This window comes from Mustela nigripes, unplaced genomic scaffold, assembly GCF_022355385.1.
Source record: "Mustela nigripes isolate SB6536 unplaced genomic scaffold, MUSNIG.SB6536 HiC_scaffold_75, whole genome shotgun sequence".
In the NCBI taxonomy this organism is placed as follows: Eukaryota; Metazoa; Chordata; class Mammalia; order Carnivora; family Mustelidae; genus Mustela; species Mustela nigripes.
This window is the reverse complement of record NW_026739490.1, coordinates 4,095,376-4,109,796: the sequence shown is the minus strand read 5'-3', so window position 1 is coordinate 4,109,796 and position 14,421 is coordinate 4,095,376. Positions and strand designations below refer to the sequence as shown.

The window sequence follows — 14,421 nt, the reverse complement described above, 5'->3', positions numbered from 1 at the left end:
AGTCTCTCTGGATCTGCCACCTGTGGGGTCCCTGCTCGAAGAGCAGTGGCCCATCTGTTCCTTGGATCATGGTTTAAGGTAACTTGGAGCTGAGAGCCCCCCTCCTTGGCTCCAGCTCTGTAGTCGGCTTCCCGGCTCCAATACCTAGGAGCTCTACCACACTCAGGTACCCCGGGTCTTTCTGTGACCCCACGGATCCTGAGACCACAGTTTCCTGTGAGGGCTTCACCCCCTGCTTAAGCTTCTGGAGTGATGTCCCTCAGTGGAGCAGACTTCTAAAAGTTCCGATTTTGTTCTCTGCTGTTCTGCTGCTTGCTGGGAGCCGGCCCCTCTCCCCCATGTCTGTGTTCCTGAATGTCTCCTCAGATTCACTTCTGCACTGGTTCTGCCTTCCAAAAGTGGTCACTTTTCTGTTCATAGATTTGCTGCTCTTCTCTTCGATCTTCTGCTGAGTTTGTCGGTATTCAGAATGGTTTCTTAACTATGCAGCTGAACTCATGGGACCTGATGATAGGTCTCCTACTCCTCTGACAACTTGCTCCTCCCCCCAGTCTACTTGTTATCTTAAGTGTATCTTTTTATATAAGCATATAATCACATTTCCTCTTTAGTCTACAAGGAAAATTTGACTGATTTGTGATTACTGATACTTTTATGTTAATTTTTAAAAAGATTTTATTTATTTATTTGAGAGAGAAAAAGAGCATGGGGGTACAGCAGAGGGAGAAGGAGACTCCCTGCTGAGCTGGGATCCTGATGCTGAGCTGGGAGCTGGAGGTGGGGCTTGATCCCAGGGCCCAGAGATCATGACATGAGCTGAAGGCAGACACTTAACTGACTGAGCCAGTTGGGCACCCCCATTCCTATTTTTTTATTTTGGGCTTGCCATATTTTTCCTTTGTTTTTGAAATGATTTTTTTCCATAGTTTGAAGGTTATATGTTCGTTGTGGTTTTTTTTTTTTGTTGTGTTTTGTTTTTGTTTTTCCTTCTGGAGTTACTTGTAAATTTTGATGGGTTTAAACCATCACTTCATTCTGCTTATTTAGAATTAATCAGGACATGTATGGTCTCTCCCGCATCAAGACAGAACTGCAGTTTGCTTCACTTCCCTTTCCATTCTCTTCCCTCTTCAACTTCCGGTGTTGAAATCATGTATTTTAACTCCAGATTGCTGATTTTTTTAAAGTCACATGTATTGCTGCTTCCTTTGCTTATCATTTCTTAAAGCTCATACCTTCTTGGATGCTTTTTAAATTATATTGGAATGCATTTACTAATTATTTCAGAGAAGGTTTTTAAGTAGTAAACATTGAGTTCTTTCATGTGTGAACATTTCTTTTCATTCTTTCTTGAAAGCTGATTTGGCTGGATATGTTTCAAAATCATTTTCCTTATGACTTTGAAGCCAGTTATTCCATTGTCTTTTAGCATCTATGTTGCTGATGAAAAATTTAATTCCACATTTATGTGATTTATGTATCTTTCTAGGAATTCAGTTTTTTCCCTTTGGAAATTTTTTAAAATTAATATATGATGTATTATTTGCCCCAGGTGCACAGGTCTGTGAATCATCAGGCTTACACAATTCACAGCACTCACCATAACTTCCCCAATGTCCGTAACCCAACCACCCTAACCCCCCTCACCCCCCAAGCAACCCTCAGTTTGTCTTGCGAGATTAAGAGTCTTTTATGGTTTGTCTCCCTCCTGATCCCATCTTGTTTCATTTTTTCCTTCCCAACTCTCCAAATCCCCCACTTTGCCTCTCACCTTCCTCATATCGGAGATCGTATGGAAATTTGTTTTTTAGTGTTCAGTTAGCCAGCATATATATAGTCCATCATTAGTTTTTGATGATAGTGTTCAGCGATTCATTAGTTGTATATAACATCCAGTGCCCATCACCACACATGCCCTCCTTAATACCCATCACTGGTTACCCTCCCCCACCCTCCCCCCACTTTCTGTAACCCTCAGTTTGGTTCAAGCATCCAGAGTCTCTCATGGTTTGTCTCCCTCTCTGATTTCATCCCATTCAGTTTTCCCTCCCTTACCCTGTGGTCTTGTGCTATTCCTTGTGTTTCACATATGGGTAAAACCATCTGATAATTGTCTTTCTCTGCTTGACTTATTTCACTTAGCCTAATCCCTTCCAGTTCCAACCATGTCGATGCAGTCTTTAGAAGTTTTTAGATTTCTTGACATTTACTTAAAAAAAAAAATTTTTTTTAAAGGATTTATTGAATTTTTTTTGAGAGAGCAAGAGAATGAGCTGGGGAGGGGTGGAGGGAGAGGGACAGGTAGACTCCCTGTTGAGTGGGGACCCCGACATGGGGCTTAATTCCGGATACCCGAGATCATGACCTGAGCTGAAGGCAACCACTTAGCCAACTCTGCCACCCAGGCGCCTTGGATTTCTTGAAATTTCAATAGCATATGTCCAAGCCTGTCCTGCCTCCAGTACTTGGTTCCACTTTAACACTTAGTGAACCTGATGATTTATGTCTTTCCTTCCCTTCCTCCTCCAGGAAATTTCTGGGACTCAGAGAAGGTAAATATTGGACTTCCTAGTTCTATATATATATATCTACCTTTCTTTCATACTTGACAGGCATTTTGAGAGAATTTCTTACTTTTGTTTTCCATTGTTTTTTTCTGTGCCCATTTTGCTGTTAAATATATTGGTTGAGCTTTATTTTGGAAATAGATTTGTTCCTTTTTTTGTTCTATAAAACTTTTTGTTGAGGTGTAATCTACACACAAGCAACTATACCCATTTAAAGTGTACACTTCCGGGACGCCTGGGTGGCTCAGTTGGTTAAGCAGCTGTCTCCGGCTCAGATCATGATCCCGGCGTCCTGGGATCGAGTCCCACATCGGGCTCCTTGCTTAGCAGGGAGCCTGCTTCTCCCTCTGCCTCTGCCAGCCATTCTGTCTGCCTGTGCTTGCGCCCCCCCCCCCCCCCCGATAAATAAATAAAATCTTAAAAAAAAAAAAAAAGTGTACACTTCCATGCATTTTGACAGATACATACACCCATGAAGCTTTCTCCTCATCTCCAGCAATCAAGATTTGGGTTACTACAGAAAGTTTCCTCCTTCCCCTGTATAGTTCTTCCTTCCCCTCCTCTCCCAGCCTACAATATATATACTTTCTATCAGATGCAGAAATGATTGCTTTGCATCTCTCAGGGTTTCATAGAAATGGAATCATATAGTATGTAGCCTGTTGTATGAGGCTTTTTACTCGGCCTGTTTTTGAGATTCATCTTTTTTGGATTTAGAAGCTTCACACCCTCCCCCCCAACCCCAGCGACTAGGAAATTAACATTGATACAGTTCACAGACTTTACTTAGATTTCACCAGTTTTACATAAACTCTTTTGCATATGCATATTTAGTTCTGTATAATTCTGTCACATATACATTCTTGTAGTCAAAACCACAGGTGGCAAATCATTTCTTAATTTCTGATTTTTCCTTGTGGTAGCTTATTCATTTTTCTTTCTTTCTTTCTTTTTTTTTTTTTTAAAGATCTTATTTATTTATTTGCCAGAGAGAGAGAGAGTGAGCTCAGGCAGGCCAAGTGGCAGCAGAGGCAGAGGGAAAAGCAGGCTCCCTGCCGAGCAAGGAGCCCAATATGGGACTCCATCCCAGGACACTGGGATCACCACCCGAGCTGAAGGCAGCTGTGCAACTGACTGAGCCACCCAGGCGTCCCGCTTATTCATTTTTCATGGATGAGATCTCATTTTACCTCTGAGGATATTTATGATTATTTTTAAGTCTCTTGTTTGTTCCTACAACTCTTTCCTCAGATGTTTCTCATTTTTGTGGTGTAGATTTCCCTTTTGGTGATTCTAATTTGTAAAATGGGCATCTCTGTTTTGAGGATTGTTGTTCTGTCAGTGGATGTAGTGTCTCTTTGCCAGACTCTCAGGATGGACTGTAGGGATATGTGGCCAGGTGTGGGAGCTCCTCATTTCTTTTGAGTGATAGTGGCTACTTGGGTGCCATCCTGAGTCTTTGGGTTAAATGCCTGTGTTTAGTGAAGACTTTGCCTCTGGTGGGGGCGGCCAGGGAGGGTGGAGGTGAGGAAATGGTTAGTCTGTCCAGTTGCACCAGATGACCCCACCAGATCACCCTTGACCCCCAGAGCCTGCTCCTGTTTCCCCAGGCAGCTAGCCCTCTGTAGAGCTTATGGAGCACCCTTGTGCTCCCCCAGTATTCATAGCTACTCCCAGTTTTTACAGCATTCTTGTTTTGAGGGTTCTGAACAGTTACTGTCTCTGTCAACCTGGTTCTGTTGATCATATCATTTTTTGTTTCCCAGAACTATTTTGGAAAATAATATATGCGTATACCTCTATCTTTAGTAATTTCTGTGATCTAAGCTGGGAGGGCAAGGCATGCATGTCTGTGCAGTCCATCTTCATTTGATCTCCCAAAGCCATTTTTTGGGAAGGATTTGTGTGGGAACAGATATAACTCTGAAATGCCTATTCCATTAAAGTCCTTTGAAGCCTTTTATTTTGGGGTGCCTTGGTGGCTCAGTCATTAAGCGTCTGCCTTCTGCTCAGGTCACGATCCCGGGATCCTGGAATTGAGCCCTGGATTGGGCTCCCTGCTCAGTGGGAAGTCTGCTTCTCTCTCTTCCACTCCCCTTGCTTATGTTCCCTCTCTCCCTGCCTCTCTTTCTGCCAAATAAATAAATAAAATCTTAAAAAAAAATTAAACCTTTTATTTTTACATCAGGTTTTGAGGGACAAATTGACCACTGAAGGTTACATGTTACATGGGTTGGGAATTTCCTCCACCCCTAGTTTGCATAGTAAACTGGAGCTCTGAAAAAAGTTTCAGCATTTTTTCTTCTTTTTAAAAAAAATAATTAATTAATTAATTTCTTAATTTATGTATTTATCTTTAAAGATTTTATTTATTTGGGGGGGCGCCTGGGTGTCTCAGTTTGTTGAACAGCTGCCTTCGAATCAAGTCATGATCCCAGGGTCCTGAGATCGAACCCCATGTTGGGCTCCCTGCTCGGTGGAGAGTCTGGTTCTCCCTCTTCTTCTGTCTGCAGCTCTGCCTACTTGTGCTCTCTTTCTGTCAAATAGATAAGTAAAATCTTAAAGCAAAGATTTTATTTACTGGAGAGAGCAGGAGAGAGCGCATGCTCGGAGGGGAAGGGCGGAGGAAGTGGGAGAAGCAGATTCCCTGCTGACAGGGATCGATTCCAGGAATCTGGGATCAGGAACTGAGCTGAAAGCAGACACTTAACTGTGTGAGCCCCCAGGCATCCCTCAGCGTTTCATTTACTTTGTTTCTTTTTCTTTTTCTTTCTTTTTTTTTTTAAAGGTTTTATTTATTTGACAGAGAGAGCGGGTGCGCAGAGGGAGAGAGAGAAAGTAGGCTACCCGTTGAGCAGAGAACCCGATGCGGGACTTGATCCCAGGACTCTGAGATGACCAGAGCCAAAGGCAGATGCTTAACCAACTGAGCCACCCAGGCACCCCTCAGCATTTTTTTATTTAAGCAAAGGGGAAGGATATAGATTTTCATTCTCAATCTTTTTTCTTTTTCTACCCCCCCTGCCCCCCCGAGTTGAGGGTCATGGGTAGTCACTTTGATGTTTTTTAATATTTCAAAGTGTAGTTTGGGCTTCCTCTACAAGAGGGTTGGGTTGGGTTGGACCACTGTTCTGATTTTTTATTCTTTCTTTAAGATTTCCAAATCAGAATCCTACCCCCCCCCCCCAACCCCTTTTTGTATTTATAGTCCTTGGAAACCTCAAGGTATGAATAAGTTGCTAATCTAGTACATATATGTTTAGTTTTCAAGAAAAAATTTGTTCTGACTTTTTTTTTCCTTCTCCCTTTAGTTTTTCCATGGTTTGGCTTGGATATTGGTGGAACCTTGGTCAAGCTGGTTTATTTTGAACCCAAAGACATCACTGCTGAAGAAGAAGAGGAAGAGGTGGAAAGTCTTAAAAGCATTCGGAAGTACCTGACCTCCAACGTGGCATATGGGTCCACAGGTATTCGGGACGTGCACCTGGAGCTGAAGGACCTGACTCTGTGTGGACGCAAGGGCAATCTGCACTTCATACGCTTTCCCACTCACGACATGCCTGCTTTCATTCAGATGGGCAGAGATAAAAACTTCTCGAGTCTCCACACTGTCTTTTGTGCCACTGGAGGTGGAGCATACAAATTTGAGAAGGATTTTCTCACAGTATGTATTTTTTTTGGCTTATATACAACTTATGGTAATCTGATTTTTTAAAAAAAGACTTATTTAGCTGAGAGAGAGCAAATGGGTGTGTGAGTGTGTGCAGAGGAGGGGCAGAGGGAGAGGGAGAGAGAATCTTCAGGCAGACTGCCTGCTGAGCACAAAGCCTGACACAGGGCTGGATCCCACGACCCATGACCCATGAGATCATGACCCAAGCAGGAACCAAGAGTCGGGCGCTCAACCAGCTGAGCCACCCAGGTGCGCTAGTAATCTGATTGTTAAAAGTAATACCAATAGCAAGTGGTGGAATCATTTCTGATAGAACTTGAATTTTCTTGAGTCCGATTAAGATTAGATAGATGAAAATGAGTGGTAGTCAGGAGTTAGCTGTCTAGAGATTGTTGTAGCGTTTACTTTTTGCCCAGTTCAGATAAGTTGATAGATAAGGATCAACCACCTAAAGCATGGCATTTTGTTGTTCTTGTAGTGTTGCAGAAATAGCAAAGCTGTGATAAGCAGACTGAAGAACTACCTCTGAGGAACATGTTAAATTAAATCTTGAGCAGTGAGGAGCGTCTGGCTGGCTCAGTTGGAATAACATGCACCTCTTGAACTTGGGGTTATGAGTTTGAGCCCCATGTTGGATGTAGAGATTACTGTTAAAAAAAAAAAAACCTCGGGGCGCTTGGGTGGCTCAGTGGGTTAAAGCCTCTGCCTTTGGCTCAGGTCATGATCCCAGGATCCTGGGATCGAGCCCCGTATCGGGCTCTCTGCTCAGCGGAGCCTGCTTCTCCCTCTCTCTCTGCCTACTTGTGATCTCTCTCTGTGTCAAATAAATAAAAACTTAAAAAAACAAACAAACCAAAAAAACCCCTCTTGAACAATGAGATTGAAAAATAATTTTGGGGAGCTTGGCTGGCTCAGTAGAACATGTGACTCTTGGTTTCAGAGTTGTGAATTCAAGCCCCATGTTGGGCATGGAGCTTACTTTAAAAACAATAAACTAGGGTACCTGGGTGGCTCAGTTGGGTAAGCTTCTGCTTTTGGCTGAGGTCATGATCCTGGGGTTTTGGGAGCGAGCCCTGGGAGTTGGCCTCCCTGCTCAGTAGGGTCTGCTTCTCCTTCTCTCTATCCCATGCTCGTGTTCTTTCTCTCGCTATCTCTCTCAAATAAAAATACATAAGTAAATAAATCTTTTAAAAAAATAAAAAATTAAGAAAAATAATTTTTAAAAATGTTGTTTCATTTCTTCAAATGTCGTTTCAAGTGTTGTATCCCGTCTCATCTACCACATAATTTCTCCTGTCCGCTCAGTTGTTTCCTGGCAGGCTTACTATTTATAAACAACAAGAACTCTGGTCCCAAGCAGTGGCTATTCGGTCTCAGGGGTAGTTGGAAATGGTTAGCAGTGGAGCCTCCTCTCCCCAAATGCCTTCTGATGCGTATTGTGCTGTGCTCATGTTGCAGGAGTCTGAATCATGTGTGACACTGCGGGAGCGCCAGTGGGTACCTGCTTTTGTTTCTTTTTAGTGAACACTGCAAAGTCTTGAGGCTGGGTCCTTTGAGGTGGATGTGGGGGTGGGTTAGGAGGGAGAGAGGACAAGTGAGTTGGCCGAGACCTGGACCTTCTGGGTGCAGTATAGATTGAAAATATCTTCAGTGGCCATGTTTTTAATGCCACTAATGAGAATGTTATTTTAGAGAACTGCTTTTTCCTTTGTCATTCTACCTCTTTTTTCTACACGTGTCATTGTTTGGTTTGTGATCTTATTCTTTTTTGTTGTCTTCTGTCTCCTGACTTTAATCATAATATAGAATTGGCATGATTTTTTTTAACAAGTTTCTGTATTCTTTGCTTGAATTTCTTTTGGTTGTTGGTTTTCAGTGGTTTGTCTTCCACCCGTGAGTAAAGGGGAAGTGTAGCTGGAGGAGAGACGGTCCCCTCCTTTGCGGAAGCTTCATAGTGGACTCTGGATCATTGATAGGTAACGGAGAAAATCTTTTTCTGGGACCCTGTAGAGATGCCCTTTGGAATATATTTGAAAATCATTCAGGTTGCTACCAGAGGTACAGCATTGTGTGGTAATTTAAGGGGAGGGTGCAGAGTGGATTTTGGACCTCAGGAATTGGTTCTTAGGCGGTTGGGGTTTCTCATCTCTGCACCAGTGCTGTCCTTAAAAACTAGGAAAATGGAATGGCCGCCAAATGCTGTTTGTTCTGCATTAGGGGTGACTAGTATTTAATAAGCCACAGTGAAATATTTTTTAAAATACTGAGTTTACCGTGGTGCCTTTTAAATTTTTTTTTTTTTTTTTTAAGATTTTTACAAGCAGGGGGAGAGGGAGAAGCAGGCTTCCTGCTGAGCAGGGAACCTGATGAGGGGCTCAGTTCCAGAATCTCAGGACCTGAGCCAAAGGCAGATGCTTAATAACAGAGCCACCCAGGCGCCCCTACCCTGTTGCCATTTTAATGGAAATTTTTTTAAAAATGCAGATTTCAGGGGCACATAATGGGTTTGCTTGTTGGTACAGTACCCACATTCTGTATACCTGGCATTAGTGAGGTTAGCTGTGCATTGAGTCCTTTTTCATTTAGAGGTGGGGATTTGATAGGAGCTAGCAGGACACTGCAGGATGACAGGAGTTAGAGGAAGGAGGAGGAAGAAATTCTAGGACGAAAAAGACCAGCTGATTGGGCCAGTGGAAAGTGATGAAAGTGATGGAAAGTTCAAAGTGGAAATGCTGGCACTTGAGATCACGTGTCAGGAAATCGGTTTTGAATTCATGACAGCCAGGGAGGGCACAAGCAGGTCTACAGCAGGGACGGTGATGCATCCTCCAGGAGCTTGCGTCTGGTCTGAGGAGGAATTGCAGATCCTACTTAGGGATGGTTTTCAGTGGTTTACCCGAGTCAGGGGTACCAGGTAGGTGTTTTAATTAAAGATTAATATGAAGGTACCTATTAACTTCCCTCTCTGCGGCGGATCTGAATAAGTCGAGGGTAAATGTAATCAAGTGAGAGTAGAATAAAGGGGGAGAATTTGGGGGCTAGACCTAGTTCTAGGTAGAAATCAGTGCTTTCAGCAAGTGGAGGCCATTTTCCCTTTGCGCATATACGGAGTCTCCGTGCCTATAAACGTCCCTAAACGTTCACATGGGTTAGTAGTCCAGGGAGTGAAGTGGGGTTTCTGCCATCTTTCCAGAGTTACCGCTGTCAGAAGTTGATGTATCTTCCTAATTATCTGGGCATGACTATGTATGACACATACGTGTGCATATAAACTTGGCGTTAGTAACAGGCAGATAGGGTCTTTATGAAATGTTACTCCAGTTGCTTTTTTGACTGACAACATACCCTGGAGTTCTTCCCACTTCAGTTCTTAATTGACTAAAGATCCCCTTCACTCTCCATTGCTGTACAGTGCTCCCTAATATGAATAACAATCAGTCGTTTATTTAAATGGAATGAAGTTGATAACACTGTTGTAAATTTTGATACTGTTAAAATTTTCCCATCTTCCAGGGGTTGTAATCGGTTTAGGTAGTGAAAAATCTCACCTTCTACTTCAACATTTTTCTGCCTCTGGCATCAGTTTATTAATAATAAAGTGTGGCCTGCTTTGGTATTGCTCCAGTCTTGAAGATGGTCTTTCAGAAGAGAGACATGAGAGTTCTTATGTCTCCTGCCATGTGTCACCAGGTGTTTGAGTCACTTGAATTTCTTGGAGTCAGCTTTCTGCTTGGGCTGTGATCTGACCTGTGCTCCTGACTCCTGGTCCCTGTGCTTGGGTCTCAGCATAAGTCTCCACCGAGAAGGCTGTTTGTAGAGGGTGTGGGGGTGGGTCTGTCTTGTTGGGTCTGTCCAGGTGTGTGCTGTCCCCAGGTCTGTTCTGTGAATTATGCATAAATAATCCACATCTGTGAGCACTTCTGTGCTTTGTGTAATGGAGAGGGGTGCCTTATTAAGTGGAGTTGTATTTGCTTGTCTGAATACATTTTTATTTCATTACAGATAGGTGACCTTCAGCTTTGCAAACTTGATGAACTAGATTGCTTAGTAAAAGGAATTTTATACATTGACTCAGTTGGATTCAATGGACGGTCACAGTGCTATTACTTTGAAAACCCCGCCGATGCTGAAAAATGTCAGAAGTTACCGTTTGATTTGAAAAATCCATACCCTCTGCTTCTGGTGAACATTGGCTCTGGGGTTAGCATTTTAGCAGTATATTCCAAAGATAATTACAAGCGGGTCACGGGTACCAGGTAGGTCTTTTATATAAAGGTTATTACTTGTTTTTGATATCGTAATGGGTTAAAAGTGAGTTTTCAGGTATTGTGTATAAGTACACTTTTAAGGATCTGTTTAAATTATGTGGAAAACATTTTTTTTTTCTGGGATTAGGCCAACAGATAGTTTTTCTATGAAAATTCTGGTATCATGACCTACTTTTCTTTAATCTGTACTGCTCAGGATTTCATTATCAGAGTTCTGTAAAATATCTTATTGTCAGACTCATTGAGCCCATAGTCCTTGCCCTCAGCTAGTGTATGGTGTGCGTATACCATAAGTCAAAGCTGAGCATCTGTAAGGAGAAGGCAAGGCAAGATCCCAGCTTTGAAACCAGCCTAGATTTTTTTTTTTTTTTTTAAGATTTTAATTATTTACTTGAGGGAGGAAGAACAAGTGGTGGGGAGAGCCTGAGGGAGAGAGAGAAGCAGAGTCTCAGCTGAGCAGGGAGCCCAATGTGGGGCTCAGTCTCAGGACCCAGAGGTCATGACCTGAGCTGAAGGCAGATGCTTCACCCACTGAGCCCCCCAGGCTCTCCTGGCCTCGATTTTATACATACAGGCGTATGTGTGCACACTTACCCAGCCACGGGATGGTCTGAGATCTAGAAAGGTGAGGTACTGACGGGGGGAGAGGGCAGGCTGAACAGGGAGGAGAGGTGGCAGGCAGGAATGAGTATGTTGGTGGTTTAAGGATTAGGGATGACTTGAAGTAGAACAAGGAGCTGGGGATTGGGATAGACAGTTTAACAGGTGTGAATTTTAAAAAGTAATTTTGGGGGAGAAACACATTAATGGGAGAGTTCTTTTCCGGGTAGGGTGCTGATAAGCCACGGCGACTCAGGGTTTAGAGAGACAAAGGAAGGCCATGTGGCCCAGGTGTGGCGGGCGGATCTGCCCACAGACTCCTCACACAGCAGATGCTAGGACTGCACTGGGGACGGGGCTGGGCCAGGAGGCCTGTGTTTGACATTTCGCTTGTTGGCGCACGTGAATATGTGTCATGGTATATATCAGGCGCCTTGTTTTCTGTCTTCCCACAGACTTGCCTGCCAGAGGCATCAGCGTGACTGGGTTGGCGCAAGAGTGGGTTGATGTATGAATGTGGTTTTGGGTTCATAAATATTACCTTCTTGTTCTTATTTTTAAAATGTTGTAATACTGTGTTGTTTGTTTTTAATCAGTCTTGGAGGAGGAACTTTTTTTGGTCTCTGCTGTCTTCTTACTGGCTGTACCACTTTTGAAGAAGCTCTTGAAATGGCATCTCGTGGAGATAGCACCAAAGTGGATAAACTAGTTCGAGACATTTATGGAGGGGACTATGAGAGGTTTGGACTGCCGGGCTGGGCTGTGGCATCAAGGTAAGGGTGTGTGTGTGTTCTAAGAAAGACAGGAATAAGATAATATTGGGTGTGTCTTTTTCCTTTTAAACAGCTTTTATTGAGCTATAATGTATATACTATAAAGCCACCTGTTTAAAGTATAAAATGTAGTGGTTTTCAGTATGTTTACTAAACTGTGGAGTCATTACCATAATCTACTTTCAGTCCATTTTCACTATCCCAGAAAGAAACCTTCTGTCCATTAGCTGTCACTTCTCATTTCCCCACCTCAGTCCTTGGTAAATGCTAATATATTTTCTATTTATAGATTTGCCTATTCTGGACACTTCATATAAATGATGTCCTAGAATATGAGTTTTTGGTGATTGCCTTCCTTCCACTTAGCATGTTTTCAAGGTTCAGCTATGTGGTCGCATGAAACAGTACTTTGAATCTCCAGGTGAATTTTAGAATCACCTTGTCAGTAGTTGCAAAGAAAGGCAGCTGGGATTTCGATAGGGATTGTGTTGAATTTGTAGCTCACTTTGGGGAATATTGGTATCTTAACATTATCAAGTCTTCTGATCTAAGATGTAATGTCCTTCCATTTATTTAGAGTTTTGTTTTTCTTTTACCGATGTTTTATGGTAGTGGTTTTCAGTATAGAGTGTTATACTTTCTTCTGTTAAATATATTTCCAAGTATTTTATTCTCTTTGATGCTATTATAAAGGGAATTGGGTTTTTTTGTTTGTTTGTTTGTTTGTTTTTTAGTTTTGAGATTTTACTCATTTGAGAAAGAGCACGCATGGGGTCGGGGCAGAGGAAGAGGGAGAAGCAGACACTCTGCGGAGCAGGGAGCCTGCTGTAGGGCTGATAACAGGACCCTGGATCGGGACCTGAGCCATCCCTGAGCCGAAGGCAGACTGAGCCACCCAGGCACCCCAGGAATTGTTTTTTAAATTTCATTTCCAGATCGTTTAGATAAAGAGTTGTTTTCTGTGTATTGGGACAGGTGATGTCTTAAAAAAAGATTTTATTTATTTATTTACTTAACAGAGAGATCACAAGTAGGCAGAGAGGGAGGGGGGAAGCAGGCTCCCTGCTGAGCAGAGAGCCTGATGCAGGGTTCGATCTCAGGATCCTAGAATCCTGACCTGAGCCAAAGGCAGAGGCTTAACCCACTGAGCCGTCCATGTGCCCCTCAGGACACATGATTTTTAGTCATAGAGAAAGGATCACACATAGACATGCTTGCAGGGTAATTTCGGGTCTTTGTAAATGCTGTTGATGTCACATTCTGAGTTTGCGGCATTTGCGCATTGTTAATCACTTCCGTTTTTGATCGGGTTTGTGTTCTGCTAGCCGTTATTAATGTAGCAGTTCTGCTGCTTAGGTACTTTGAAGTACTTCATGTTCTAGGGGAATCTGAAACGCTTAAGGAGTTTACTCTGGGACTCCACTGTCTGTGCTTTTGCTTCGCTCTGACAAAGCCGTTTCCCAGACAGAATGTGACCATTCAGCTGAGTGGAATGGCTGTGCTGGTGGGAATGGATTGCTAGTAGAGGTGTCTTTCTGGAACTGTCTCTGGCTGCAGAAGGAGCCACCAGTGGCTTACGGTGGATCTGAGGAGATCGTAACTGGATGTGCAAAGACCTGTTATCAAAGCTCGGTTTCAGCAGAAGCTGCAGGGAGAGGCATTTTCTTATTCGGAATGCTTGAGAGCTTTCTTCTGAGTTGTGTTTCTCTTTGAACAGATGCTCTGTTATTTCATAATAGAAAATTTGAAGATTAAAACAATGTAGCTTCTTAAAGTCACATTTATCTTAAATGTTATTCTAAGTTCTGTTGGGCCAGTTGCCTTTGGTTCAGCTGCTGGGTGTTCTTCTCCCCCTTCACAGCTTTGGAAACATGATGAGCAAGGAGAAGCGAGAGGCAGTCAGTAAAGAGGACCTCGCCAGAGCGACGTTGATCACCATCACCAACAACATTGGCTCAATAGCAAGAATGTGTGCCCTTAATGAAGTAAGGGGACGTGGATTTCTTTAGGTGCTCTGAGCAAAATACGGAACGTGCTAAGGGGCCTCAGCTGTGTACAATGTCTGTCTTGTCCAGATGGTGCCTCAGTGTAGTCGTACGGGGTGGAGTTGTTTATTGGGGAAGTTAAAGCTCTTCACATGTAGACTCCTCTTCACTGATCGGTTTTTTACTCAGTGAAGATGAGTATTGGCACTGTCGAGAAGTAAAAGTATATCTTTTGGGGAGAGGGTAGGAAGGCAGGCAGGACTCCGGTAATGGGGACTGTGGGTGGTGGTGATGGATTGCCAGCTGGCTGGAGGTCCTGTGCTCCCTGCGGAGCCCTGCGGTCCCCGGGAAGGCCTCTGGAGGAAGCTGCTGGAGCCAGAGAAGATGGGGTGGCCCCGGAGTGCCCGCCCTCCCTGCCGCCCCCGCCGAGCTGTCTTTGTGCTTTCAGCTTCTTTACAGTGCTGCCTTGTAGCATTCAGGTCAAGCAGCATTGTACAGGGCTATGAAAGAACCGAGAACGGCCTTCCCTGGGGGGCCCAGAGGGCGCAGCTCTAC

General features: G+C 43.5%; 1 protein-coding gene across 1 annotated transcript in view; it reads left to right on the top strand.

Moving 5' to 3' along the window:
• The window catches only part of LOC132008165 (pantothenate kinase 2, mitochondrial-like), a 42,496-nt gene that overhangs the window by 22,618 nt on the left and 5,457 nt on the right, over nt 1-14,421 (top strand). The window contains 4 exon segments of the mRNA XM_059386584.1: nt 5,879-6,231; nt 10,243-10,496; nt 11,705-11,881; nt 13,743-13,866. Coding sequence (XP_059242567.1) covers nt 5,879-6,231; nt 10,243-10,496; nt 11,705-11,881; nt 13,743-13,866 — 908 coding nt within the window.